Raw genomic sequence first — 26,132 nt, 5'->3', positions numbered from 1 at the left:
AATAATAATTATCAAATACAAACAGAAGTGCTACAATATCAAAATCTAAAAACTTTTGAATGTAAACAAGGCCTCCATGGCAGGAAGACAACACACAACAACACCTCTAACATGCTACGGGGAACACACCCACAGAAGCCGTGAGAAACCTATGATACCTTGATTCAGTTCTTGTATTTCACTGAGAAAAGTATTATTTTCGGTGGTCTAAAATCATTGGCCATATCTTACATTACAAAACTTATATTGCTTATATGTAGGATGGTCGTACTCTCTCTATTTCTAAAAGTTTTAGCTCTTAGAGTTATAAGTTAAAGTTTTAAAACTTTGATCAAATTCTAAAAAAGCACTAAAATTTATAATACCAAATTATTACTCTAAAATTTATCATAAAATATATTTTTATAAAATACTTATTTTATATTATAGATAGATATTGATGTTTTTTCTATAAAGTTGATTAAATTTGAATTTTTTTTTGACTACTACGGATTCTAAAAGTTAAAGCCTTTTAGAGAGGAAATAGATGCTATAAACTACTTGCTGCTAGATGTGGGAAACTACATGACCTCCGCAATTCAACACGATCACATGCTACCGCGGCAGTAGTAACGTTCTCTGTCTCTCCTTGAATAAATTTCTCATTCAAGTTTGACGCCGTGTCACATGCTGCTAGCCGTGCGTTCATCGGATCCACGACGCAGGCAAGTTCCTTGATCAGATCGAGCCTGAACGATCCTGATCTTTAGTTTTCCCTCTGCAATCTGCGAAACGGATCGGGTAGTACGTGCCAAGTTTTACACGTAAACTGATTATTACTGAAGTTGGCTGGCAAACCACGTGGCGTAATAAACGATCCCAACGAACGAACCCGTTCGTGGACGTGTCACCTCGCCCGTGCAATTCAATGCAACGCAATTATGCAACGAATCTGATCAGCTGGCGAGACAACTGGCCCGGGTCCCGTCGTCTCGTGGGTGTCCCAGGGACAAACGGGGCGCCGAGCTGAAGCCGAAGGCCCGAAGCCGAGCACCTCGCCTCCGTCTAGTCGTCGTCCCCTCGTGCGCTGTGCGCAGTGCACGTCGCACTCTCGCTTTAAAAACCCGGAGCCGGAGGCTCAACGCTCGAGCGAGGCCCAGGCAACAGAGAAACCCACGAAACAGAGGCGCGCGCAAGCAAAGCGGCGACGGCCGACGGCTACGCCGAGTGCGTAGTACGCCGCAAGTCCCAAGTCGTCCCAACCTTAACCCATCCTATCCTATCCAGAATCAGGTACCAATCCCCGAAGATTCACAGCTTCTTTTTGCCCCAATCGCTGCCAATTGCCAAGCTTTGCGGGAGATAGGAGATTGAAACGCGGAGCTGCGTTTCGTGCCAGGGCTGGAACGCGGGGTTCTAGGAGGCGTAGGTGCTGCCGTTTTGGTGCCTCTTCGCGGAGCTGCTGCTGCTGCTGGTTCTTCTTCTCCCCTGTTCGTCGTTGGTCGATTGGATCGGGCAGCGGAGTGATGGACGTGAATTTCGGGCCGCAGGAGCGGATTCTGTGGCCGGCGTCGATTCTTGCCGGCATCGTCATTTGCGGCGCTGTAAGCTTCCCTCGCTTGGCCGTTGGCCCCTCGTTGTTTTCCCCCCCTTTCACAGTTTCGCTAGCTGAATTTCAAGCTATCGGCTCATACTTCGTTCCTTTCAAACCATCAACTCATGGTCCGTTCCTTTTAATCTGCGACAGAGTAGTTGTGCCTGTTGCTATTTGTGTACAAACCCCACAAATCTTTCATCATTATACGTCTTTTTTCTTCTGGTAATGTCAATGTAGGTCGTACCGGCGCTAGTTAATGATGCATGATGCATCTAGGTGCCAGTCCCTGTCTTCTACGACGCCTGAGCCTGACTCGTAGCTGTAAAAGTTTGTGGACAACATAGCGTTGAATAGTTTTCAGTGTTTCAACAGGATCAGAGAAGCTTCCTCGAAGACTCTATGGCCTTGTTCAGTTTGGAAAAAATTTTGGTTTTAGCTACTGTAGCACTTTCGTTTGTTTGTGATAAATATTGTCCAATTATGTACTAACTAGACTCAAAAGATTCATCTCGCAAATTACATGTAAACTGTGTAATTAGTATTTGTTTTTGTCTACATTTAATATTTCATGCATGTGTCACAAGATTCGATGTGACGGAGAATTTTGAAATTTTTTGGAAACCAAGGCCTATGTAGTTTCCCCGTGTAACTGCACTGAATCCCTCGATTAGATCCTGAACTATCAGGAGTACTTTTCAATAAAAGAATAATCAGAATCAGAACATATCAATATCAGCTAAATTTTAGCGAAGCGTGCCGTACTCCCGCTAGTATAAGGAAAGGTTCCTCGTCACTGGTTCGTCAGCAGCTTTGATGTCGACCGAATTCTTTTAGCATGGCAGTTCACTGGTCCTCTATCTTTTTCTTTGTCGTGTTCTTCGCTGGTAGAATAGAGTTTATATAGTAAAAAAAGACATGAAAAGAGGGGAGATTTAAGGTACTGCTGAGAAAAACTTCTTTTCGAAACAATTGTTATAATCAATCAGTGTCATATAAACTTATGACATCCGTTACAAGTGTAATGCGTTAAATTTCATATAAATTACACAAATAATGCAGCACAAGATTAGTTGGATGTGTGCTGATATTCCTACAATAATCCCTCAAGGTAATGCTTACCTATCAGTGTCATATAAACTTATGACATCCGTTACAAGTGTAATGCTTACCTATTGGTTTGTTTATTCAAGATGAGTGAATTGCCCAAGAATAAAAGGAAGGTTCTATATAACTTGTTAAAAAAAAAACTAGCTCGGTGAAAGTTCCATTGAAAACATATGCAATACTTTAAAATGTAACTGGGTGGTAAAAATTATGCAAGTCGCTCCATCAAAGGAGTATGGAAAAAAAAATTCAATGGGTCACATGGACAAAGGGAGTCCTTGGTTACAACCAACATAACATTGTTGACTACTTTTTGGCTTTTGTTTCTGTCAGCTACTATATTTCAATTGAAAATGTCATTATACTTATGAAATTCTGAGCTTACAGAAGAGTACTGTTTCAGGCTATTGGATCAAACTATTCCTGTAATATTCTGTATCATGCTATACTCACTGTTGTCTTTACAGGTATATGAGATGACTCGAAAGGTCAGTTCTCGATGTTTCAAATGTTACAATATGTTAAATAACACACAAAAGGTTGAGTGGAACAATAGGTAAGATATGTGTAGACACAGCTTTTTAGATACTTTTGCTTTTCTTATTATTTTTGGCTTTAGCTTTGTTTAATCTGATTATATGATGCCACATATTGGTAGGGGTTTCTCTACACTCCATGCATTGGTAGCTGCTGCCGTGTCTTTCTACTTGGTCATGATCTCTGACCTCTTTAATGAAGATGCGCACAATAGCATAATAATTGATAGAAAATCATGGTTATCTGATTCCATGTTTGGGGTAAGCTATGCATTTCAACTTTATTTCTTCCTCCGTTTGAAGGCAATCGATTTGTTGTCCATATTTGCTACATATCTTTCAGAACAAAATGAACATGAAAATGTTAGAAGAAGTGTTTGGTTTCTTTAATATATGTTAACAACAAAATATCACAAGAAGTGTTTGATTATTTACATGTGGCTCGCAACTCCAACCATTATGCAAATGGACTTGGCATTTACCAAAATGCATAAAACTCAAAAAAAACCCCTCCAATCGTTATGCATTTGGACTTTGCATTTTACATAACTATGCATTTGGAGGGAGAAACTTGGCATATATGCCTAAGGAGTCCGGCTATGCAAATAGAGATCACGGGATTCTCGGTTCCACCTCGCGGGCTTTTTTCTTCCCTTCGCGCGGTTTCCCTTCGCGCCGCCACCACTTCGCGCGATAGGAGAAGCATCGCGCGTCCTCCTTTGCCAGCTTCGCGCGCGCGTTTGGACGAAGCAGCGCACAATAGGACGACGCAGCGCGCGATAGGATCGATTGGCCGCGCGGGAAGGAGTGCCGCGAAACAAAATTTCCGGGAAAAAAAAAGATGATGGACTTGGCATTTTGCATAACGGTTGGAGATCACCCCATTTTAGCCTTGCCATTTTCATTTGGGGGTTTGCAATTTGACTAAAATGCATAATGGTTGGAGATGCTCTTACTCCGTGTCCCTTATCATACACATGACAAAAAATTTAAAACAATTGTTGCCTCTGCAGGTTTCGATTGGTTACTTTTTGACAGACTTGACGATGATCCTGTTGTATTTTCCTTCTTTAGGTGGAAAGGAGTATGTAAGTATCACTCTGTCATAGGCTCATAGCACATGCTCTAGCTCTTGACGGAGTTCTCCTATTGTGGCTTCCTCTATATCAGGAGTTAGTTTTTCTAATATTGATGTTTCAGCTCTTGCATCATGGACTTTCTATGTATGCAATTGGTCTTGCTTTGTTGAGTGGCAAAGCACACATGTACATACTCATGGTCCTCTTCACCGAAGTCACGACTCCCTTTGTGAACCTCAGATGGTAATTATCCTTTGTTGCTAATCTGCGTACTAAAAACTGGGGCTACCATTCATTTTTATTTTTTTAAAAAAGAGTCTGTAATGATCTCTACAGGTATTTGGACGTTGCTGGTCAGAAGACTTGTAATCTTTACTTATACAATGGCGTGGCTCTATTTGTTGGATGGCTGGTACAACAGCTGTTCTCATGAGTCATTATTTTTTTAAAACAATTTTCTATACAATCATAATGCATATGGTTAGGTTTTTTTTGTTGGATGGCTGTACAACAGCTGCTGAACTATCCTTTTTTAGTTTTTTTTACCGAAGTATCTTTTTTTAGGTTTTGACCAGATTCAGTGAAAAATGTGCCCATTTTTATAATTTTTTCATTTACATTTTATTTATTTTGTATCTTTACAAATCAAATGGAAAATCTAAAACTTTTGCTGGAGAAGCAGCTTCCTTGATATGCTTCTGAGTTGTTTTGAAGATATGATAGCTGGGGGTAATGATTAGTGATGACTTCACTATAGAAATTGATAAGGGGCATTTTGTTTTTTTCAATGAACAGAAGAAGGGCGGATTTTGGAATAGGGGATTTGGTCTTAGAAAGTTTCATGCTCTATAGTTTGAATTAACCATAAGGATTTGGATGCCGCTTATCCCTTTCCAAATAAACCCTAAACGTTCTCTTTACATGACCCTTTTGCTCTGGTGAATATTTGATTAACATGTCTTTTTTCTGCTACAGATTGCTCGGATAATCTTATTCATCTATATGTTCACCCATATGTATTTTCATTTTGATCAGGTATGGGTATTTAAATTTTTCATCTTGAAAGCACACTGTTCTACAAATTAACCTGGGAATCAATGAAAATCCATTTATTTCTTGTAATGTAACCTTTTAGAATAAGATCTGTTTGGTCAATATTTTTCGGTTAACATTAAAGGCAGTTCCTCAATGTAATGTGAAACCTTAAATTAAGACCTTGTTTAGTTCGTGAAAAGAAATTTTTTGGGTACTGTAGCACATTTATAACTATAGCAATTACTGTCCAATTATGGACTAATTAGGATTAAAAAATTCTTCCTATAAAATACATAAATGTACAATTAGTTATGTTTTAATCTATGTTTTAATGTTACATCCAAACATTCGACGGATGGGATGAAAATTTTTTAGATGAGAACTAAACATGGCCTAAACTAGATTTTCAGAAGTTATGATTGTTCTGTTTGAAGTAAAAAAACTAGCAATCACATAAATGCCTGTACGGCTGCACAAGGGTTCATCAGTAATAGCTTGCCGCGTTAAAAAAAACAATAATAGCTTGCCGCAGAAACTATATTTTGTTGTAGTAGCATGCCTATGGTTGCACACAACTGCTGAAAAAAAATGTTATCTTCAGTGATGCTGCTACGGTGCTTCTGCAGCAGCATGACGTTTTTTTTTGTTGTTAAAATAATATTTAGTGCACTCATGTAAAGAAGTGTGATTATTTTATATTGCCGATGCCATCCTTGTTTCCCAGGCGAGGTCCATCTTCACCTTAGGATTCTACAGCTTGGTGGGAGTGCCATCTGCGGTTGCAGTGATGAACGTGTTTTGGTTCTGGAAGATACTCAAGGGGATGGTGAAAACCCTTTCTAAGAGGAAGCGCAGTGAAAATGGGAAAACAGAGTAGAAGGAAGGATACTTCTAGTAACTTTACACGTATGTGAGAGAGATATCCTGTGTCTAGATCTACGGTTTAATTGGTCTATGTACTTGTGGCGGTACCTGTTCACTAGCATTAATTTCTCACACAAATTGTAATTATTTTGCGCTAGGTGATTAACATGCCTTCAAAGATTCAAAGCTAGCATCCTGCAACTGTATTGTTGCAATTGCAGCATTACCTGGTGCACTGTCAGTGCCCACTTGGGAGCTGATTACACGCACAAGTTTTGAGATACTGGTCGGCAATGTTGGGCTGTTTGCGACATTCACGTGCGTCACGTGGAAATGAACGTAAACAAATGATCCATTAGTTTTGCCTGATAATTATAATTAACAAACAAATCTGACGGTATTAGATAGATGATAGATCTGAGATAAGGTGCACTACACCACAACCACCGTCAGGTTGTCACAACCACATGTAGAGAATGGCAGCGGGCCTTGTTTAGTTACAATTTTTTGAAAAATGAACATCGTAGCACTTTTATTTACATTTAGTGTTAAAGGGTCTCTAGTCCAGTTGGTTAGAGTAACCCAGCGATATTCCTTAGGTCCTGGGTTCGACTTCTCATGGAGTATAGGTGAGGCAGGGGTTTAGAAATTTTCTTGACCTGCGTGAGAAGTGTTTGCGTTGGAATGTAAATGGACGAACGAACAATGTCTTTCATTGATCTTGTAATGTATATTTATACACCCGTACGGACGCTATGGCGGAGTGCTCGCAGGCAGCCGCTCATGGGGCCGACGGTTCGACAGAACGTGGTGAGTGGGAGTGGGAGCGAGTGCGGGAGCAGTTCCCATTCTCTGATGAGATCAGCCGGTCAATAGTTGTAACACTCCCCCTTTGATCGAATCCATCTTGAGATCAATGAATAGTATTAATCCTCCAAAAAGTCATGTTAGGATAAAAATGAGGAGAAATACTTGATAGATATGTTGCTAAAAACTCCTTCAAATCCAATGGGAAAATAAGGAGAAAGTGATACAACATATAATTTATTGCCTCATTGTAAACTCATATGAGAAAAACCTTTGCAAGAACAAAACTCATAGATAGTTTAGAGGACAATGTATGTCTTTTGTATCTCCTTTAAAACCCCGATGGGAAAAATAGAAAATACGACATACACTTATGTTAATATTGCCTCATTAAAAACTTCATATGAGAAAGCTTGTGAGTAAAACTCATACGAAGAAAAGAGTGTAATATGATGGTTTGGATAAGGCAACATCTAGGAGATTTCTCCCCTTGAACCTTGCAAGTCTCGAAGTTGTCGCATGCCAATCCCTTGAACACATTTCTGGAACGGGGGAGGTGATAATGATTTTGTGAACAAATCGGCGAGGTTATCGCATGATTTGGTTTGCAAGATGTCTATTTCTCCCATTTGTTTAAACTCATAGGGATAAAACAACTTAGGAGAAATATGCTTGGTTATGTTGCTTTTGATGTAGCCTGTCTCCATCTGAGTAACACAAGCAGAGTTATCTTCATAGATAACAGTTGGTGAATCAAGACCACCAATACCATATGATTGTTGTATGTGGTTGATCACTCTACGAAACCAACCACATGATTGGTGGCTTCTTCGGCGTGCACACGACGACGGGCCCTCCAGCAGGCTGTGGAGGAGGAGGCGGTGCAGCAAACTTCGGATCGGTGATGATGCGGCGCGCCGGGGCAGATCGACGTGCCGCGATGGTCGAAGGAGATCGGCTTCGGCGTCTCCTCAGTCTGGCCGCGGCGGCGGACAGTGTCGGCGCTCGGGGCGCCGGCTCGACATCCATTGCCATGGGGCCGGCCCAGTTAGAAGGACCGGCAACATCCAGCGCTGGAGGTGTCGGGAGCGCGCGACGCAGGCAGGGACCGTGGCCATGTTTGCTGCAGTAAAGCGGCAACCATGGTGGACACGACCCCGGTCCATGCTCGGGGCACTCGTTTGCCGGAGGTGGCGCAGGGGCCACCACAGCATCGCCGGCGCGACAACGACGTCCACCACGTCCACCCACCCGCATCCAGAGCCCCCGACCCCTTCCCCGGCGTTCACCGGCCCGGCGTTCGCTGAGAAGGTAGCGGAAAGTATCGAGGAGTTCCTCGCGGATGTAGTGGTGGTCGTGCGGGATCCGCATGTCGACGCCGTGGTGGAGAATCATGTAGACAAGATCGACGAAGAGCATCGCCGGAGGTATGTAGCGAAACATCGGCATGGTACCTTCGGATGGGGGTTTCTTCGCGAACTTGAATGACCTTCAACTCCTTGCCGGCCTTCTCGCCGGCGTTCTTCTTCCTGGACTCCCTCTCGAGAGCACAGAGACTCAAGTAGTGTTGATAACGTGTTCGCGTTGGAATGTAAATGAAAATGTAAATGGACGAATGAACAGTGTCTTTCATTGATCTTATAATGTATATTTATACACCCGTACGGACGCCATGGCGGAGTGCTCGCAGGCAACCGCTCATGGCGCCGACGGTTCGACAGAACGTGGTGAGTGGGAGCGGGAGCGAGTGCGGGAGCAGTTTCCATTCTCTGATGAGATCAACCGGTCAATAGTTGTAACAAGAAGATCTTCTTCTTAGTGCAATGTCTGGGGGCTGTCTTACCTCCGCAGGTCGAGTTTTTTCATTTACATTTGAGAAATATTATTTAATCATGGACTAATTAGACTCAAAAAATTTATATCGCAAAATGTGTAATTAATTATTTTTTAATCTATATTTAATGTTATGTATGTGCCGTAAGATTTGATGTGATAAAAAATCTGAAAACATTTGCAAAAATACCCAGAACTAAACCAGGGTCTTGTTTAGTTCCGAAAACTTTTTGGTTTTCGGGACTGTAGCACTTTTGTTTTTATTTAACAAACTTTGTCTAATTTTAGACTAACTAGGCTTAAAAGATTTATCTCGAGATTTACAGATAAACTGTGTAATTAGTTTTTATTTACGTCTATATTTAGTGCTCTATGCATGTGCCGCAAGATTCGACGTAACGAGGAATCTTGAAAAGTTTTTGGTTTTTAGAGTGAACTATTTGACAAACATTATCCAATCACGGAACAACTAGGCTCAAAAGATTCATCTCACAAATTTTAGGTAAACTGCGTAATTAGTTTTTATTTTTATCTTTATTTAATGCTCCATGCATGTGACCAAAGATTCGATGTGACAGAAAATTTTGAAAAATTTTAAGAACGCCTAAACAAGGCGCAGGCTTTAGTTCGAGCTGGAAAATGGGGCAGGCGTGCAGCATTAAAACATTTCGCTTTTAGGGTAGATGGGTAGTGCTGGGCGCGTCGCATCAACTGCTTTGTTCGTCGTGTGCAGCAGGCGCACCCGCCGTGTCCACGACGCGGTGGGCTGAAACCTGAAAGGCGTCGGTCCGGCGTCCGGGTCGGCAAACTCGGCATGCCGAGCCGACCACTATGTGGTCGCTATTTACGTGTCTTGTTTTTTTTTTTGGACAAGTGTTGTTCGTGTCTTATTGAGTTGTGCTCGTTGATTATCGAGTATCGGAACCGTCGGAGGAACAAAATCAGAATAACAAAGAACAGGTTCTTCCCTTTTGGTTCTTTTGGGTTTTAGACTTTTGGTGAACCTTAGTATTGTTAGGGCACTCACAATGCAGACTTTATCATAGAGTCTAAAGTTATTTATTACCTCAAACAATGTGGACTTAGAGTCTAAATAAGACTTAGAGTCTTATTTTTTCTACCTCTTTCTTCAATAAATATGCTGCCACATCAGCAAAATACCATAAATAATATGTAATTAGTTATCTTGAACTCTATAATAGAGTCTTGCATTGTGAGTGCCCTTACTCGCGACTTTGCGAGCTAAAGCTAAGCCTATGAACGGGGGCACCTGGTCGACGAATTGGGGCTTTATTTACTCGAAGACAAATTACGGCTCAGCTTAAATGTCCTTCAAATTTAGATCCTTTTGGTTCTCTATACATAGCTAATAATTATTTCCTCTAGGACCGAACAGGTACATATAATAGACTAAGTAATTACTCCCTCCGTCCACGAAAGAGTCAATTTCTAGAGTTGTCCTAAGTCAAACTTTTTAAACTTTAACCAAATTTCTAGAAAAATGCTAAGATTTATAGTATCAAATTACTATTATTAGATTCATCGTAGAATATATTTTCATATAATGTGCATTTTATATTATAGATGTTGTTACTCTTTTCTATAAAGTTAGTCAAACTTTAAAAAGTTTGACTGGCACGAATTCTAGGAATTGATTCTTTCATGGACGGAGGGAGTATTAGCTAGATCTCTAGATAACAACTATCTCACTAGTTGGATCAAATGAGATAATACTAACTAATTAATAGGTGGATTAACAACCCAACTTTATCAATTAGTTGTGTGTCGAAACACCCTTCTAAATAATAGAAACCCAATCAATAGTAATATAGCTACTGTTTATGCCTATATGCTATTAGCTGGCTAACTATTATCAGCCAATGGATCCAAACATAGCAGATTCTCACAGTAGCCTTTCTATAGATCTACATTCTACAGTTAATTCGTCTACTATGTACTTAGGGGTGTACGTCTTCACTAGCATAATTCCTCACACAATTGTAATTATCTTGTGCTGAGTGTTGCAGCTGCCAACGCATCCCGCAACTAGTTCCTAGTTGCAACGGTACCACGTGCACCATTACTGAATATATTGGCCACTGTCAGTGCTCACTTGGGAGCTGATTACACGCGCAAAATTTGAAACACTAGTGACTGCTGGTTGGCAATGCTGGCGACATTCACGAGCATCTCGTGGGAATGAACGTAAACAAAACGATCAATTGGGTTCGCCGGAGGGCACTCAAAAACTATGTATAGTTTCCATGCCTCTAAGACTTCATATATCTAGAAACTATTTCTTCTAATGCATAGTTTTTTAGAGTAGTTTCTATAGAGAAATAAATTTAATAGGAAATATAATTAAATAGATCAACTGTGCCAAACATCTAGTAGCTGCGATCGAGGAAATCAACGCCATTTGTAGGCGATTCCTGTGGACCGACACAAGGAATGAAGCATTAGAGAGAAGTGCATGGTCGCATGGCCCACCGTCTGCCGGCCGAAGGAATTTGGGGGTCTAGACATCCCGGACCTTCGCCTCTCCTCCATCGCTCTGCAGACAAGATGGATATGGTTGCAGCAAGCCAACGAAAGCCGCGCCTAGGCTGAGCTGCCACTGTCAGTGCCCCGTGATGTCATGAGTTTCTTCGAGGCGTCCACATACACAATCATTGGGGACGGTCGCTCCGCCGTCTTCTGGACGGGACGGTGGATTCATGGCCAAGCAGTCAAGCACATTGCACCATGTTTGTTGAACTTCATAAGCCACAGGGACATTAGGCAGACGACTGTGGCAGATGACCTGCAGGGACGCGTGTGGGTTCGCCAAATCTCCGGAGGCATCTCTGTCCAGGCAACAAACAAATACAGGTGGCTCTGGAGGTTGATTGCACTGAGACCCTAAACAACAACACGGACCGTCTGGTATGGAAATATAACCAAGAGGGAACATACTCCTACAGCTCAGCTTACAAAGTGCTGCACCTACCTTCGCACCCAGCCCTCGAATGCACTCGGATCTGGAGTACTTGGGCGTCGGCTTGCCATCCGAAAGAGGCACTGGACCGCAGATTGGAGGAGCCGCCACGGTCTTGATGCGCGCGATGAATGCTACCTCTGCGGCCAAAACCCGACGACCATCGACCACATCATCACCACCTGCTCCTTCTCCAAACACATCTGGTGGTAGGCTAACGGTGCTGGGGGTCGACGCCGCTCAGGTGAGGGGGAGCTCCATCGCTGACTAATGGGAGCGGTGGAGACAGAGATGACACGAAGAGAAAAGGAAGGGCACCGACACCCTCTTCGCGCTCGTGGCATGGGAGCTGTGGAAAGAAAGGAATGCAAGATTATTCCAGAACGAAGCGGCCACCAGCGCAACAACTACTCATAAAGATCAAGTAAATCGCTGACCTTTGGATAGAGGTGGGTGCGCGCCACCTAGGATATTTAGTCTGTGAGTAATCGCCATGTGTAATCAGGCTAGAGAGTATGCGTCTTTTGTATACTTATTTTATCTCTAGCGTGCCTGTATATGTTGTAAAAAACATCTTCTTCTTAAATACAAAGATACACAATTTTTTTTCGTATTAGAGAAAAAAAATATCCGGTAGCTCGGGGGTCATCCACCTACCATGTGCCATGCCGACGAAACTGCGCCAAGCTAGGAGGAGCCCTAGCTCTCCAGCTACACGACACATGCAAGTGAGTGTCGGGCGGCGAAGCCAGACGGCCACGCACGATGGCATGCGGCGACCTGCGTGGGGCAGCAGGGCTGTAGATGTCGGTGGATGCGGCGAGCCGGGTGGCCACGCACGAGCTCGCAGCCGCAGCGAGCTGAAGAGGACGGTCGTGAGCTCCGTGGGTGGCGGCGCCGGATGACCGCACGGGAGTCCGGCAGATGCGGCGAACTGGGGCAAGCTCTGTGAGCTGCGAGTAGGAGTGTTGCGAGCGGCGGCAGCGGTGCAGGCGATGCCACGGTGACAGCGCACACGCAAAGAGAGAAAGTGAGCACACAGGATCTGGAAGGCTGGTGTAGAAACGATGTTGTCGTTCACAACGCTATACTGGGAAGTTTTTTTCGTCTCAAGGCACACGTAGACGCCGAGTCCTTTTTAGGCTCTGTTCCTTCGTTTTTTTTTTGCCACCTCAGCAAAATACTTACGTGATAGTGTATTTAATATTTATAAAAACTATCATAATTTTTCTGTATTAGGAATGCCCTGACGATAATTAACAAATCTGAATGGCAGCGGGCCAGTGGCCATCCAGTGCAAGGCATCCAGTGGGTTTCTACTTTCTAGCTCTTCGAGCTGGGCATTGCATTGGGTTCGTAGACGGGTAGTGCCGGTCCATCCGCCAGCCCCTCTTGGCCGCGTCGCATCAGGTTGTGGGTTTCTACTTTCTAGTTCAGCTGGGCATTGGGTACGTAGACGAGTAGTGCTGGTCCATCCGCCAGCCCCTCTTGGGTGCGTCGCATCAGGTTGTTTCGTTCGTGGTGCGCAGCAGGCGCCCGCCGCGTCCACGACGTGTCAGACATCGACATCGGGGCGGACGGGGCGGTAGGCTGGACGGCTCGCCCGGCCGACCGCCGTGTGGTCACTTCTTTTCGTGTCCTCGTTCATTATCGGGTATCGTCAATTCGTCATCGTCGGAAGAATAAAATCAGAACAAGAACAATGTTCTTCCATTTTCGTTCTTTTGGGTTTTATATAATCTAGTTAACCTTTTTACTCGCGAGATAACACCTAAGCCTCTGAACCTGGGCACCTACTACGGCAACGCACAAACTATTTTTGTTTATTTATGCACACACACTAGACAATTTACTTTGCTTAATACAGTATATCTCAACCTTTTTTTTTAGAAAGTAACAATTAGTATTGATGAAAATATATGAAATAACTTGTATGTTCACAAAACTTTGCACGTAACTGAATCGAATCTTTTAAGTAAACAATTTTTTTGCGTAGATGAGGGAATAATTTTTTAACGCGTGATGGAACCAGAAAAGAGTTTCTGGGAAACCGACACGTCCCTCCCTCTCGTATGCACAGAAAGGCCGAACCCACCAAGAAAGAAGCCATGGCGGCCGAGAAAGGAAAGGGAGCCCCACCTCTTCCAAAAATAAACCAAACCCCACGCGAACACGGCCAGGCTCCCTGGCTGGCTGGCTGGCTCTTCCTCTGCCTCTTCTCTCGTCTTCGCCGCCCTTGCCCCTTTCAGCTCTCCTCTCCATACTTCCCGCTCCTTCCCTCCTCCCGCTTTGACCACCTCCTCCCCCATATCTCTCCTCCCCCCTCCCCTCCACCCACCCAGACAAGCATCCGAAACAGGAGAGAGAGAGAGGTCGATAGGCACCGACACGACCCATGTCAATGTGGCGCGTCTCCCGCTCCCTCCTCCGCGCCGCCTCGGCCTCCGCCTCGGCGGCCGGGCGCGGCGCCGGCGCCGCGCCCCGCCGCTGGGTCCCGCCGCCGTGCGCGCTGCAGCGCTGCGGGTACGCGTCGCTGCCGGACGCGGCGAGGAGGGACGCGGGGGAGGAGGAGGTGACGGCGGCGGAGGCGAGGAGGCTGATGCGGCTGGCCAACGTGGAGGCGCTCAAGCGGCGGCTCGGGGACGGTGAGGTGATCCCCTACGCCGACCTGCTGCGCGCGTGCCAGGACTCCGGCGCGGCCCGGACGCGCGCCGAGGCCGCCGCGCTCGCCGGCGCGCTCGACGAGGCCGGCGTCGTCCTGCTCTTCCGCGACAGGGTCTACCTCCAGCCCGACAAGGTCAGCTCGCATTGCCGCCCTCTCCTACTCCCCCACACACCTTATCCCTCCCTGATCCTCTGGAGAATCGCCGCGTTCGAGGCTCGGTTTCTCCGGGCGTCGGGGGCTTTCGGATTTTAAGCTGGTTCCCTCGCCGCCGGCGACTCTGTTCGTTAGTGCGTCGATTGTTCTATCGTACGGTGAGGTATGACCGGGTCCATGCTGGCGGTGCCGGAAATCTTAGGGAACGCATTTTCGATGTAATCAAGGAAGGAATGGGACATGGTAGTTTTTAGGCAATTTGAGGCATTAGTAAATTTTGTTCGAAAAAAAAACGTCGCTAAGCACCGTCCACACGCACACGGCTCAAGTACAGATCCGTCCAACCATTACTCCATTAGGTTCCAGATTGTGAGTTGTGACCCGCGGGCGGCGGCCTGCGGGGTTTGCCCAGCTTCCCGCAAGTGCAAGCGATGGTCCATGGTTACATCGCCTACGAAATATAGATCCAGTCGTTAGAGTTGCACTTGCCGTTCGACGGCAAGCTAATGGTTTTGGTGAAAACCAACATTCATTGTGCAGTTTGTGCGACCTTCTCTGATCGGGACTAGCCTTTGAAATCATGCTGAGTGTAGCAGTACTGTTTAGACTAGTAGCAATCCACTTGCCGATGGCACTTTCCGGAGGGAAAGGCGATCGGTATGCATGTAGACGCGGCGTCCCCTAGGTCGCGACTGGTGGCGCACGGCGTGCTACTCTCTGCTGCCCACGCGGTCACGCCGGCAGCACCAGTGGAAAAGTCATCCGGTTTTCTTCCATGAGAGGAACCATCCGCTTGTAAAGCATCTGATTGGTGCCTCTGCTTTTTTCTTTTTGCTCTGTCCTCTCGTACACGATGGGTCTTCTTTTTTCTACTTCGCTCTGTCCTCTCGTACACGATGGGTCATTGGCTCATTGCACTGGAGAGGCCATTGTCCCTTTGCATTGCCTCTATCCTGTTTCCATTATGTCGTGTGGCTTGTGGCACAGGATGCATTGTCCATTATCTAGACTGCTTGTTTTGTGTATTGCACAGATGGGGCGAGCTACCAATCTACCGGGCAAAGTCTGTCCTTCGATAGCGCGGTAGCAAAAGTTAAATAGTGGGTGTCTAGTGAGAACTTGACAGCTAACTTCAAAGTTGGTTGCTTTTCAGTTTTCACAATGCTTGCCCTATGCCTTTTTTTTTGTTTAAATAGTATTATAATAGTTATGCGTTACTCTCACTTTATTCAGTAACGTGATGTGCATTTGGAGCCTTGTTGCAAGATGAGCTATGGGACATATCAGCAAATTTTGTAACTACCATTCCTCATTCAAGTTGATGGTGTTGGATGTAAATTAGCTATTGTCTATTGAACTCACAGATGATCCTCTTCTATACTCTTATAAATCGTGTTTACTTTCCATTGCATTCCACCATTTTTGCATTGAAATGTATGTACACTCTTGCATAATTGTTGCACATTATTTTTCTTATGATCAAATTCTTCCATTATGCAAGTCTTCCATTTTAGAATAAGCCGCATAGAGTATTGTCAATCCATGTCTTTTTGACATGTGAACATTTCAGTGATACATGGTGTAGAAAACTGAAATACAGATTAGGAGGGTGGTGTGTCAATCCATGTCTTTTTGGTATGTGAAATACAGATTTTAGAATAGGCCAAGTTGCACTTATACTGAAATTTTCCCTTCTAAATTTCTCAACTGACTCAAATCAATATAGGTTCAGATTTAGTGTCGTGTGGGGGTCTTCACATACATTAGTTTATACTTACCTTTGGTTGATGCAAATACCTCTTGTTTTATACAGATTGTGGATCTCGTAAGGAAAGCTATGCCCCTGGCACTGACACCTGAGAATGATCCGGGGAAGGAAGAGCTCAAGCAGCTCCAGGTGCAGTTGGAAGACATCAACAAGCTTGCACACAAGCAGGTCCGGCGCATCCTCTGGTCTGGTCTGGGTTTCTTGATCACCCAGGTGGGCCTCTTCTTCAGGCTCACGTTCTGGGAGTTCTCGTGGGACGTCATGGAGCCCATCACGTTCTTCACGACTACGACAGGCCTGGTTGTGGGATACGCATACTTCCTCATCACATCAAGGGACCCAACCTACCGAGACTTCATGGAGAGGATGTTTGAGTCTCGGCAGAGGAAGCTGATCCAGAGGCAGAACTTCAACCTGGACAAGTACCTTGAGCTCCAGAGGCGCTGCAAGGATCCCCTGGAGAAGGCGTGCGGCACAACCAACCCTGACGTGGCTCATCTCCATGAGCTATCCGTTCACAAATGACAAACAATTCACCATTGCTTCGTTACTCATTCCACTCTGGGAGAAATGATCCCTACTAGCAAAGTAAGCGGTGTTTCTTGCACTTGTGAGATACCTTTTCCACGGTCTTCTCCTATGCAAATGTGTAGGTCAGTACAATCCTTTTTGTAGCGATGCTGAAGCACAAGCACCTGATAGTTGAAAAGGCAAGCTCATCTGCATGGCTGGAAGCTTACTCACTACCCAGAACTGCATTAATATTCTGCAGTCTCTACTAATATACTGTTTCATTGTGACTTAGCTTTATATATATATCCTATATGAAAACTCATTTGTTGGTAACTAATGTGGTCCTAATTAGAGACTTATATTTGATCACGAGCCTTTAGAAATGTACTTGGAAACGAATCTGAGGATTGATAAGATTGGTAATCTGCTGTGAAGGGTAACCGTACGGGCGTCATTCTCTAGTCCTCAAAATGTATAATGTCCTTTTCAGATCATTCCACAATCCGCACTCGCATTCGTTGTTCTTACTGTTCATGCTCTAACCTTTAAAAAATCTCTCTTAAGGCCTCCTTGGCTGTTTGAAACTTAGAAATTTTACAGGCATGTATATTAAATTTACATGAATTAGTTTAATTCCAGAAAAAAAAATGGTGTTCCAAATGGAGATGGAAGACTTGCATAATCCACTGTATGGCATCTCAGTCTTGCATAATCTACTTTTCTCTTGTCTTATCAGCCGTATTTTTTCCACCAGCCAATAGTATTTTTCTCTAATAATAAATTAGCCAACAGTAATTTCAGCTATGACTTTTCAAACCAACTAGCTAGTCTCAATGTAGGTTTTATCAGGATGTCATGCACATTTATTAGAGCGTCATGTCAGCAAAACTGCACTTTTTGCATGAAACGAAGAGGAGAGAGAAAGAAGTAGTTTCACCACGGTGAAACTCCGTGGGCGTTGTTTCCCACGCGTTGAAACGGGATGAAATCCCCACTAAGGACTAAATCGTTTCATCATCTTGCATGTGATCCAATCATTTTGCAGTAATTAAATGCTTTGTCCAGCCTAGGAAACATCAAGTGAAGAGGTTGTTTCATTGATCGTTTCATTGATGCTCTGTCAGTAAATTTGTTTTGAAAATAGTATATTAAAACAGACCACTGGGACTGGCCTTAGGTCGTGTGGTGTACATCAGCTGTTAGCTGGACAGGGGACTTTTAAGGTTACCCTTGTCGGCGCGGTATGCCGGTATCCTGCTCCTGCACCAGCACGTCGGCCGACGACCGATTGTGCTTGTGCCCCTAGTCAAAGATACTGATGCCGACCATCGCTTTCTCTCCAATTCGGTGTTCCGTTTCAACTTGTCAGTGACATCTGCATGGCTTTCTTGGAACTCAGTTTACTTTCATCCAAAAATCCAAAATTTTTCAAGATTTTTCGTTACATCGAATCTTTAGACGTATACATGAAGTATTTAAATATAGACAAAAATAAAAACTAATTACATAGTTTAGTCGAAATTTACGAGACGAATCTTTTGAGCTTACTTAGTCTATAATTGAACAATAATTATCATAAATAAACAAAATTGTTACAGTGTCACGAAATTTTTTTCGTTGGGGAAGTAAACACGGCCTAGCGTCTTTGCTTTGGCAAACCCACGGTGTAAAGTTGGCCTTGTTTAGTTTTAGGATTTTTCGTCACATCAAATCTTGTGGTACATGTATGAAACATTAAATATAGATGAAAATAAAAACTAATTACACAGTTTACCTGTAAATCGCGAGATGAATTTTTTGAATCTAGTTAATCTATAATTGGATAATATTTATCAAATAAAAACGAAAATACTACAACACCCAAAACTAAAAAAAATCGGAACTAAATAAGACCCCTGGGAATAAGCAGGAATACACACCATGCTAATTTTCTCTTGCACTATCTCATCCATGCATGTATACTCTACTCCTAAACTTGCATTCAGCATTGCTGACAAACCTTACTTTATGTTGACGACTAGAGTACTAGACTATGTCTATACATCCATGCATGTATGTTATACTAAGAAAATGTTATTGCTGCTCCCTCCGTCTATTTAAGTACCTTAAAAACATTTTTTTATTTCTCTATGCACAAATTGAAACTTTGTGAGGTGATAGAGGACATGGTATTTTGTGTTAGAAAAATGCATTATCACTTTTTCATCATTATGTTTTGTACAATGTTGTATCTCTAGTATTAATTTATTTTCAAATTTCCTAAGCTATCAAAATAGTGGAAAAAAATGAAGATATATTTTTTCTAAGTAGCTTATGATGTTCTCGATCACATCACAAAATTTGATAGTACAACAATAACAAATCATGTTAAGGGGATAAACTAGACCAACCGAAATAGTTGGAGTGAGTAAGTTAAACCAAATGTTAGTTTAGGGAGCTATCTGGACAAATGCCAAACCTAAGGGGAGTACTCCAGAGTTTTTTTTATTATACTAATATATCTACTCCTTTCATTCACAAAAGGATATAATTATGAAATTTATGCCAGTCAAACTATTTGAACTTTGACCAAGCTTGTAACAAATAGTATTAACATCTTCGTCTCCGATAGAGTTTACTACAAAATTGTATTTCATAATTTACCTAATGGTACTTATTTTGTATGATAAATATTTTTTACTTTTTTTTTAAATTCAATCAAAGTTTAAATTGTTTGATTTCTCGTAAAAAGAATTGCATTCTTTTATGGATAGAAGCAGTTCATAGGGAGAACGTGTCGACTCACCTTAGAACTGGGTAAATGGGGTCGCAGCCCTAGACACATACAAGAATCTTGACTTGTGGATAAAGTATACAATCTATACATATATGTGTTATACTGTGTAATTTGAAAAAAAACCTCTATATAGATTGTTAAACTATTATAGTAGACAAGTTCACGGTTAAGAGTGGTTTAGCCCTGACGTGATTAATAAAATTGAATGGCTAATAATCTGATACTTATATTATGACTAGCAAATATGCCCGTGCGTTGCAACGGGAGAAAAACATCAAATGGTCATAAAAAGTTGTGACATAATGTTAGATATCTATTTATATTTATATTTTTTATAAAATTTAAAGTCCATAATTTATTTTATTGATAACCATGACATCTATGGTATGAGATAGTTAATATTTACAATATTATGTAGCTTGGAGACATATTTATTTAATAATAAAAATAGTATTATATTGAAACATGAGAAGTTTGTTGCTAGTTTATTTTTTTATTTAGATTAGGATTCCTATAAAATATGATATATTAGTTAAATGTATATAGATTATAAACACATGGGCTTATGAAGTGTCATATGATATAACAACACATCGTGCAAAGGTACTGGAAGCATCTTTTTTATATTTTTACATACTTAAATTGATGCTCAACTATTTAGCAAGCATAAATTTAGGTAAATTAGTAAATCAGTGAGATATGCAGGAATGGTGCTAAAACTTTTACCACAAATCAAGCATCACATTAAATATGCTACCATAATTTTTTTATAATAATTAAAGCAAGATAACTACAATTTCAATTTTACACTAAAAAGCATAGGCAAGCATCTCCAGCAAAAAATATACTAAAATTTGTGATATTTTTTCTTTACTACATAGATCTATATATGCAGAGCTGAACAAATTTTGTTTTGTAATTTTTAGATTTTTCTATGAATTTCTACGCATTTATTAATTTTTAGCCGATATAAAGAATAAAAGAAAAGTAAATTAATAGGACAAACACTTTGCACCTATTTTTTGTTTACTATATGGATTTACATATGTGGAGCTGAACAAAATTTGTTTTGTAATTTTTAGATTTTCTATGAATTATTATATATTTATTAATTTTCAGCCAAATTAAAGAATAAAAGAAAAGAAAATTAATAGAATATAGGAGATTTTGTATTGGGAACTCTTAAAAAAATTATTTTATTTTTGCTTTTCTAGAGGCGGACGCCCGAGGCCAGCGATTCCGAGAGCTAAGAGAAAACATAAAACGTGATTTTACATTGGGAACCCTAGAAAATATTCTATTTTCTTTTTCTCTCCTACAGACGTTAAACGGATTTCCAGGCTAGATGGGGCACAAGAAAATTTTGGCAGACTGAAATTTTCACAATTTATTAGTAGGTATAGATTATGTTTGTATATATATTCAATGCTAATGTTGTTTGGATTTACTTAAACTTTACTAATCATATTTTTAATAGAAATTGAAAACTAAATTGCTTGCCACACAGTAAACCATGAGCTTATCCTTTTAAACGTATACATATCATTATTTTACTACACTTGCTGAGTATGACATGTGGTCAGTCTTGCTATGTCCATCATCCCTCGAGTCATTATTATCAGTAAAAGCTGATGATATGGAGTATGCAAAAAAGCTGTAGGAGTTCTAGACATATGTGTTCCCCTAGTGGTGACGAGATTCATGCTCAAAGGTGGGCTAGTGAGATCCGCGCTGGCAGTATATATGTGTGGGGTCAACCCACCTACTTTGGTGGATCCATATGATGGGCTCCTCACGAATGCAGCGGTGAGAGCTCCTCGGCGGCTTCATCCGTCTTATCTGTTTGAGTTTATCAGCTGAATCTACCAATCATTCAGCAGTGTTTTTCTCTCACAACAAATCACTCAACAGTACTTTCTGTCATGATCAGCTAAACAAATAAGTCGATTAAGAATGGCACACGGTCGGACTGCTCGTGGTGCAGCGCGGCGTGCCCCTCGGTGGCTTCACCAAGGGGCGGCATACACCTAGCCTGATCATGGATGCGCTGACGAGCGAGCATGGCCACAGGTCTCCCATGCCGGGCTCGGTGGTCTTTTTTTCATTTTTTATTTGATTTGTTAGTCGCAATTAACAGCGATGAGTGCACGAAGGCGGTTTGGTGTCCACCTCGGATAATCATTTTGGCTGACACTAGAGTTATAACTAAACATGCCTTAAGTTTTTATAGAGAAATCCTAGAGGTGGTGGATGGTCTATGATAACTTCAAGGACAGTCAGTGAGGTCTAGCTAGCTCTAACAAGGTTCACTAATTTGCACTGTGCATGAACTTGTGATCTCCAGAGCACACGAATTTAAAACAAACGTATTGTTCCGGTTTAACTTTGGTGCATCATGTATTCGTGTATCTTCTGGCAGTATAAAAGAACTGCAGCACGAACAATAGTTAGCGTGTAGGGTTAAGGATGAAAATAGAACGGAAATATTCCAAATCGAACCACCTCGTTTTCTATATTTGATTCGATCAAATTCGTATTTTTTTGTCCGATTTTACCGTTTTCATTTTCGTATTTTAGATGTTTCGTATTTCAAATGTAAAAGTATAAAACGGTTTAGATATTTTTGACCGATTTCTATTTTCTACTTTTAATTTGAAATATTTTGAATTCAAAATTTGGTTTAAACCAAATTTAGCCAACTGCACAGTCATACAACCCAATTACAAACTATTCACCATGTAGCTGCGTTCTTTCTACTTCTACTGGTGACCAGCTTCGTTGCTACTAGCTATTAACTGCTTGTTCTAGACTTGTTTTATGTGTGGGCTAGTGTATTAAATACCTAAGACCAAGGATCATGCACTTTTTAATCATTATATGCACTTGAACTTGATCGTGCATATACTTAGTCATGCACATGGTACTACAGGTCGATATTCCGTATTGAGTTTTCGTATATCGACCGTGTTCGATATAAATCTGCTCGAATTGGTTCGTTTTTGGAATTCTCGATATTTCGTAAGTTCACGTTCGTTTTCGTGTCTGTCTTTATTGTTTTTGTTTTCGTATTTCAAATGTAAAAGTAGAAAATAATTTAGAAGTTTTTCGATCGTTTCCGGCCGTTTTACGGGTGTCATAGTTATCCGGTTCAAACTATTATAAGATGCTTTGGTGTGTTGCTGGTGAGGCACACTTTTACCTACCAGCTGCTTTAGGTAGGATTTAGGACTCAGGATGTTAGTATGTGAGGGTTCGTTTATACTTATATGTACTGTAAACTGAATTGCATGCTCACGGATGCTCTTTTTTCTTATCAGCTGGAACTGGAAGGCATGGTATAAAGTGATTACACAATCTATTGATCCATATACCAAGTTACACAAAGTTCAGTACGAAAAATTAAGCGAAAGATAATAAACATCAAAGTTGAATCAGGAGACATATGCATGTACATATACATAATATAAAGAACAGTTTTGGCTGAGGGACTTATTAGATAGACAGGCTTATATATCATCATATCAATCATCATATACTTAAACTCCTACAATGATTCGAGACGAGACGGCGTCTGATCTCGAGGTGTTACTTATGCATGCATTGCATGCATGCAGCTGGCCATCATCGCCTCTTTCCATGGTCGCCCCTGGTAGTGAGTGAGTGAGTGACTGGTGCCCACACTGATCAAGTCTTGAGCCCCTTTTTGGTTGGTGTTATTATTCCTCGCGGTAGGAAGCGAAAACGAAGCGGACGACGACGACGGGACGAGAGAATAAACGAGCTTGGGGTGGGGGACAAATTACTCCTTTTTAATTTGTGTACAGCACCGTGCGCGGCCATCGTGGTGAAGGGGAACCGGCGGCCGGCCGATGCTCTAGACGGAGAGGTAGGACGGCGGCAGTGGCAGGCCGACGACCTTGCCGCAGCGGAGGCTGGTCTCTGGCATGTTGTACTCGTCCCTGAGCGACCGCTCCGGCGAGGTGACGCTGATGTACAGCTGCTCGCCGAGGTAATTCCTCTCCCAGATGTTGGACCGGATACTCCACATGCCCGCGTTGTCGAACGTCATCATCACCGCCGTCCACGACCTCGGGTACACCTGGACCGTGTGCCGGCTCACCGTGTCCAGGAGGTTGTACGTACTCCGGCACGCTGGCGTCCATTTGCCCGGGCCCATGCTGCATGCACACCGGATCAACCATGCATGCAATCGAAGACGACGGGGACGTACAGGGGAACCGTTAATTAAATTAAATTAAAAGGCGTATGTACGTACCCGACGGCGAAGAATGCGTAGCCGTCGATGTGGAAGGTGTCGATGCTCTTCTCGGGGTTCTCGAACACCACCTCGATGAAGGTGCGGAACTCGGCGCGGAGGACGTTGGGAGCCATCTTGGTGGGCGCGGATTTGGCTGGCGGCACGTCGCCGATGAGGTCGTACTGGAACACCCCGTCGGTGGCGTTGAAGTACTCGGCGAGCTTCACGGGGGTCTCCGGGTCCACGTGCGACACGCCGTTGATGCCGAACCGCTCCTTGCCGTCCACCTTGCCCCGCCCGATGCCGAGCCTGATGGTGCGTGTGATGTTGATCTGCCCGTAGTGGTACGACCCCTGCGGGTTGGGCCGCGCCGCGCTCGCCGTCAGGTTCCAGCGGAAGGACCTGGCCTGGTTGATGGACCACGCCCACCCGCTGGGGCTCTCCGGCAGCTTGGCGGGCGGCGGCGCGCTGGCGCCCTTGTAGCGGATCACGGCCGTCGTGGTGCTCACCTCCTTGATGAACCGGGTGGACGCCACCAGCAGGTAGTCGCCGGGCTTCTGGTCGGCGGTGACAAGGACCGACAGGCACTGACCGACGTGGATGTCCAGCGAGTCGTAGTCGTTCTGCATGGTGTGGGAGCCCTCCATCTCCACCAGCTTCATGATGTGGTTCTGGATGCCGATGTTGATGGACGCCTTCATGCCCACGTTGCAGATGCGGAACCGGTACGTCTTGCCGGCCTCCACGTTGTACATGGGCGGGTTCGCCGCGTCCTTCTCGTTCTTGCCGTTGATGACGAGACCCGAGGGGCGGCCGATCCCCTTGCCGGCGTCCAGGTTCTTGGCCAGGACGGCGTGGTCCTTGGTGTACCAGTCGCCGACCAGGACCGGGAAGTCGTCGGCCGGCCTGTCGAAGGGGACCGGGATCAGGTCACGGCTGTGGACGCTGATGAGCCCGTAGGCGCCCGCCGCCCGCTGCATGCCGGTGCTGGGGTAGTAGACGAAGCTGCCGATCTGGTCCTTGGGCTGCCAGTGGTACGTGAAGTTGGTGTTGGGCTGGATCGGGCACATGGTGCCCGGCATGCCGTCCTGCCACGAGTTCTTCCTCTGCTGGATCCCGTGCCTGCACACGCATGCCGCATGTGTAGGCAGCATGCACCAGCAATCAATCAATCAAAGTAGTCCGGCCGGCCTCCATCGGTGCGATGGCATCTGCATACATGGGCATCGATCGATCTGATCTTACCAGGTGAAGAGGAGCGGCTGGTCCAGCATGTTGAAGACATTGATGACGATGTTGTTGTTGGATGTGCAGTTGATGGTAGGGCCGGGCAACATGTCGTTGATGAGGATCACCTTCTGCGGCGTCCCCATGATGGTCTTCGTCCCGTACGTCACCTTCCACTCGAAGAAGTGGTAGGGGTCCTCCGCGCGCGCCACCGCGGCGACGAGCGCCAGCACGAGCAGCGCGGCGGAGGCGCCTCGCATTGCCATCCTCCCAGCCGACCACACCATCCCTCGCGGGGGCCCTCGAGATCGATCGCCTATGCGCGCGCCTGGCCTGCTGTGTGTCGGTGTGAGATCGAGCCGCCGCGCGCAGCAGAGATGCTGTCGTCGATCCGGCCGGTGGCGGGCACAGCGAGTGGGGACAGGCAGCCGGGAGGCCACGCCTTTTATGGGTCCGTCGCCCGTTGCAAGGAGCGGTGCCCGCGCTGTCCGTGGCGCGGTGGTTTGCCCACAAACGGCAAATGCCCCTCCCGTCTTGCCCGCGCGTCCGTTCGCCCTGCCACCCCGCCGATCTGGCTGCCTCCGCCCCTTCTTCTATCTATCCTATTCTTGACCCCTTCTTGCATGACATGAATGATGCACACCATGCGTCGGTCGGTCGATGCGGTGTGGTCGTGTTGGACTGCTGCCTGCTGGTCGTCGATCGTCATGCGCTCGCTCGCTCACTCGCTCATGTGTTTGGGCACGTGGCGTCTGAAAGTCCGGGTCTGCCCGAGGCCGTGGAGTGAAACGACACGTTCACGGGCCGCCGGCTCGGCCTGCTCGCTTTGCGTCCAGCATTGAGAATTGAGGAAGGAACGGGATAGCAACAGAACACGACTACGCAACGGAGGCAGCCCGGCCCATTTAACAACCCGCACCGCCGCTCGCGGAGGGGGAGAGGCAGGGGTGGGGAGGGAAGG

General features: G+C 44.3%; 3 protein-coding genes across 4 annotated transcripts; 2 read left to right on the top strand and 1 right to left on the bottom strand.

Moving 5' to 3' along the window:
* On the top strand, nt 1,047–6,477 carry LOC8085391 (transmembrane protein 56-B). Its single transcript, XM_002458634.2, has 9 exons — nt 1,047–1,272; nt 1,379–1,583; nt 3,148–3,236; nt 3,339–3,477; nt 4,230–4,304; nt 4,417–4,538; nt 4,632–4,707; nt 5,271–5,330; nt 6,055–6,477. The coding sequence occupies exons 2-9, from the start codon at nt 1,506–1,508 to the stop codon at nt 6,205–6,207; spliced, it is 792 nt and encodes a 263-aa protein (XP_002458679.1). The 5' UTR covers nt 1,047–1,272; nt 1,379–1,505; the 3' UTR covers nt 6,208–6,477.
* LOC8055294 (calcium uniporter protein 6, mitochondrial) lies at nt 13,966–17,350 on the top strand. 2 transcript variants are annotated; one of them, XR_002451708.1, is made up of 3 exons: nt 13,966–14,608; nt 16,443–16,985; nt 17,073–17,350. XR_002451708.1 is itself a non-coding variant. In XM_002458633.2 (2 exons), the coding sequence occupies exons 1-2, from the start codon at nt 14,207–14,209 to the stop codon at nt 16,920–16,922; spliced, it is 882 nt and encodes a 293-aa protein (XP_002458678.1). In that variant the 5' UTR covers nt 13,967–14,206; the 3' UTR covers nt 16,923–17,350. The 2 variants fall into 2 exon arrangements, 1 of the variants encoding a protein (XP_002458678.1); XM_002458633.2 differs by having other exon boundaries at nt 13,967–14,608; nt 16,443–17,350.
* On the bottom strand, nt 23,020–25,601 carry LOC8055293 (L-ascorbate oxidase homolog). The gene is made up of 3 exons (XM_002456487.2): nt 25,190–25,601; nt 23,963–25,066; nt 23,020–23,864 (listed from the first exon to the last, which is right to left on the bottom strand). Exons 1-3 carry the CDS (start codon nt 25,456–25,458, stop codon nt 23,561–23,563), a joined length of 1,677 nt encoding a protein of 558 aa, XP_002456532.1. The 5' UTR covers nt 25,459–25,601; the 3' UTR covers nt 23,020–23,560.

The sequence above is a fragment of the Sorghum bicolor genome, chromosome 3 (assembly GCF_000003195.3).
Source record: "Sorghum bicolor cultivar BTx623 chromosome 3, Sorghum_bicolor_NCBIv3, whole genome shotgun sequence".
Lineage (NCBI taxonomy): Eukaryota > Viridiplantae > Streptophyta > Magnoliopsida > Poales > Poaceae > Sorghum > Sorghum bicolor.
The sequence above is the reverse complement of the archived record's forward strand: the minus strand, read 5'-3'. Positions and strand labels throughout refer to the sequence as shown.

What these genes read in the sequence shown, in the direction of transcription:
- LOC8055293 (XM_002456487.2), bottom strand. Translation starts at nt 25,458, where the DNA reads ATGGTGTGGTCGGCTGGGAGGATGGCAATGCGAGGCGCCTCCGCCGCG. An exon ending in CAGCCGCTCCTCTTCACCTG is followed by an intron (nt 25,067 to 25,189) that starts GTAAGATCAGAT and finishes ATGCGTGTGCAG; the next exon opens with GCACGGGATCCAGCAGAGGA. An exon ending in TACGCATTCTTCGCCGTCGG is followed by an intron (nt 23,865 to 23,962) that starts GTACGTACATAC and finishes GTGTGCATGCAG; the next exon opens with CATGGGCCCGGGCAAATGGA.
- LOC8055294 (XM_002458633.2), top strand. Translation starts at nt 14,207, where the DNA reads ATGTCAATGTGGCGCGTCTCCCGCTCCCTCCTCCGCGCCGCCTCGGCC. An exon ending in TCTACCTCCAGCCCGACAAG is followed by an intron (nt 14,609 to 16,442) that starts GTCAGCTCGCAT and finishes TGTTTTATACAG; the next exon opens with ATTGTGGATCTCGTAAGGAA.
- LOC8085391 (XM_002458634.2), top strand. Translation starts at nt 1,506, where the DNA reads ATGGACGTGAATTTCGGGCCGCAGGAGCGGATTCTGTGGCCGGCGTCG. An exon ending in AAGGTTGAGTGGAACAATAG is followed by an intron (nt 3,237 to 3,338) that starts GTAAGATATGTG and finishes ACATATTGGTAG; the next exon opens with GGGTTTCTCTACACTCCATG. An exon ending in TGTATTTTCATTTTGATCAG is followed by an intron (nt 5,331 to 6,054) that starts GTATGGGTATTT and finishes CTTGTTTCCCAG; the next exon opens with GCGAGGTCCATCTTCACCTT.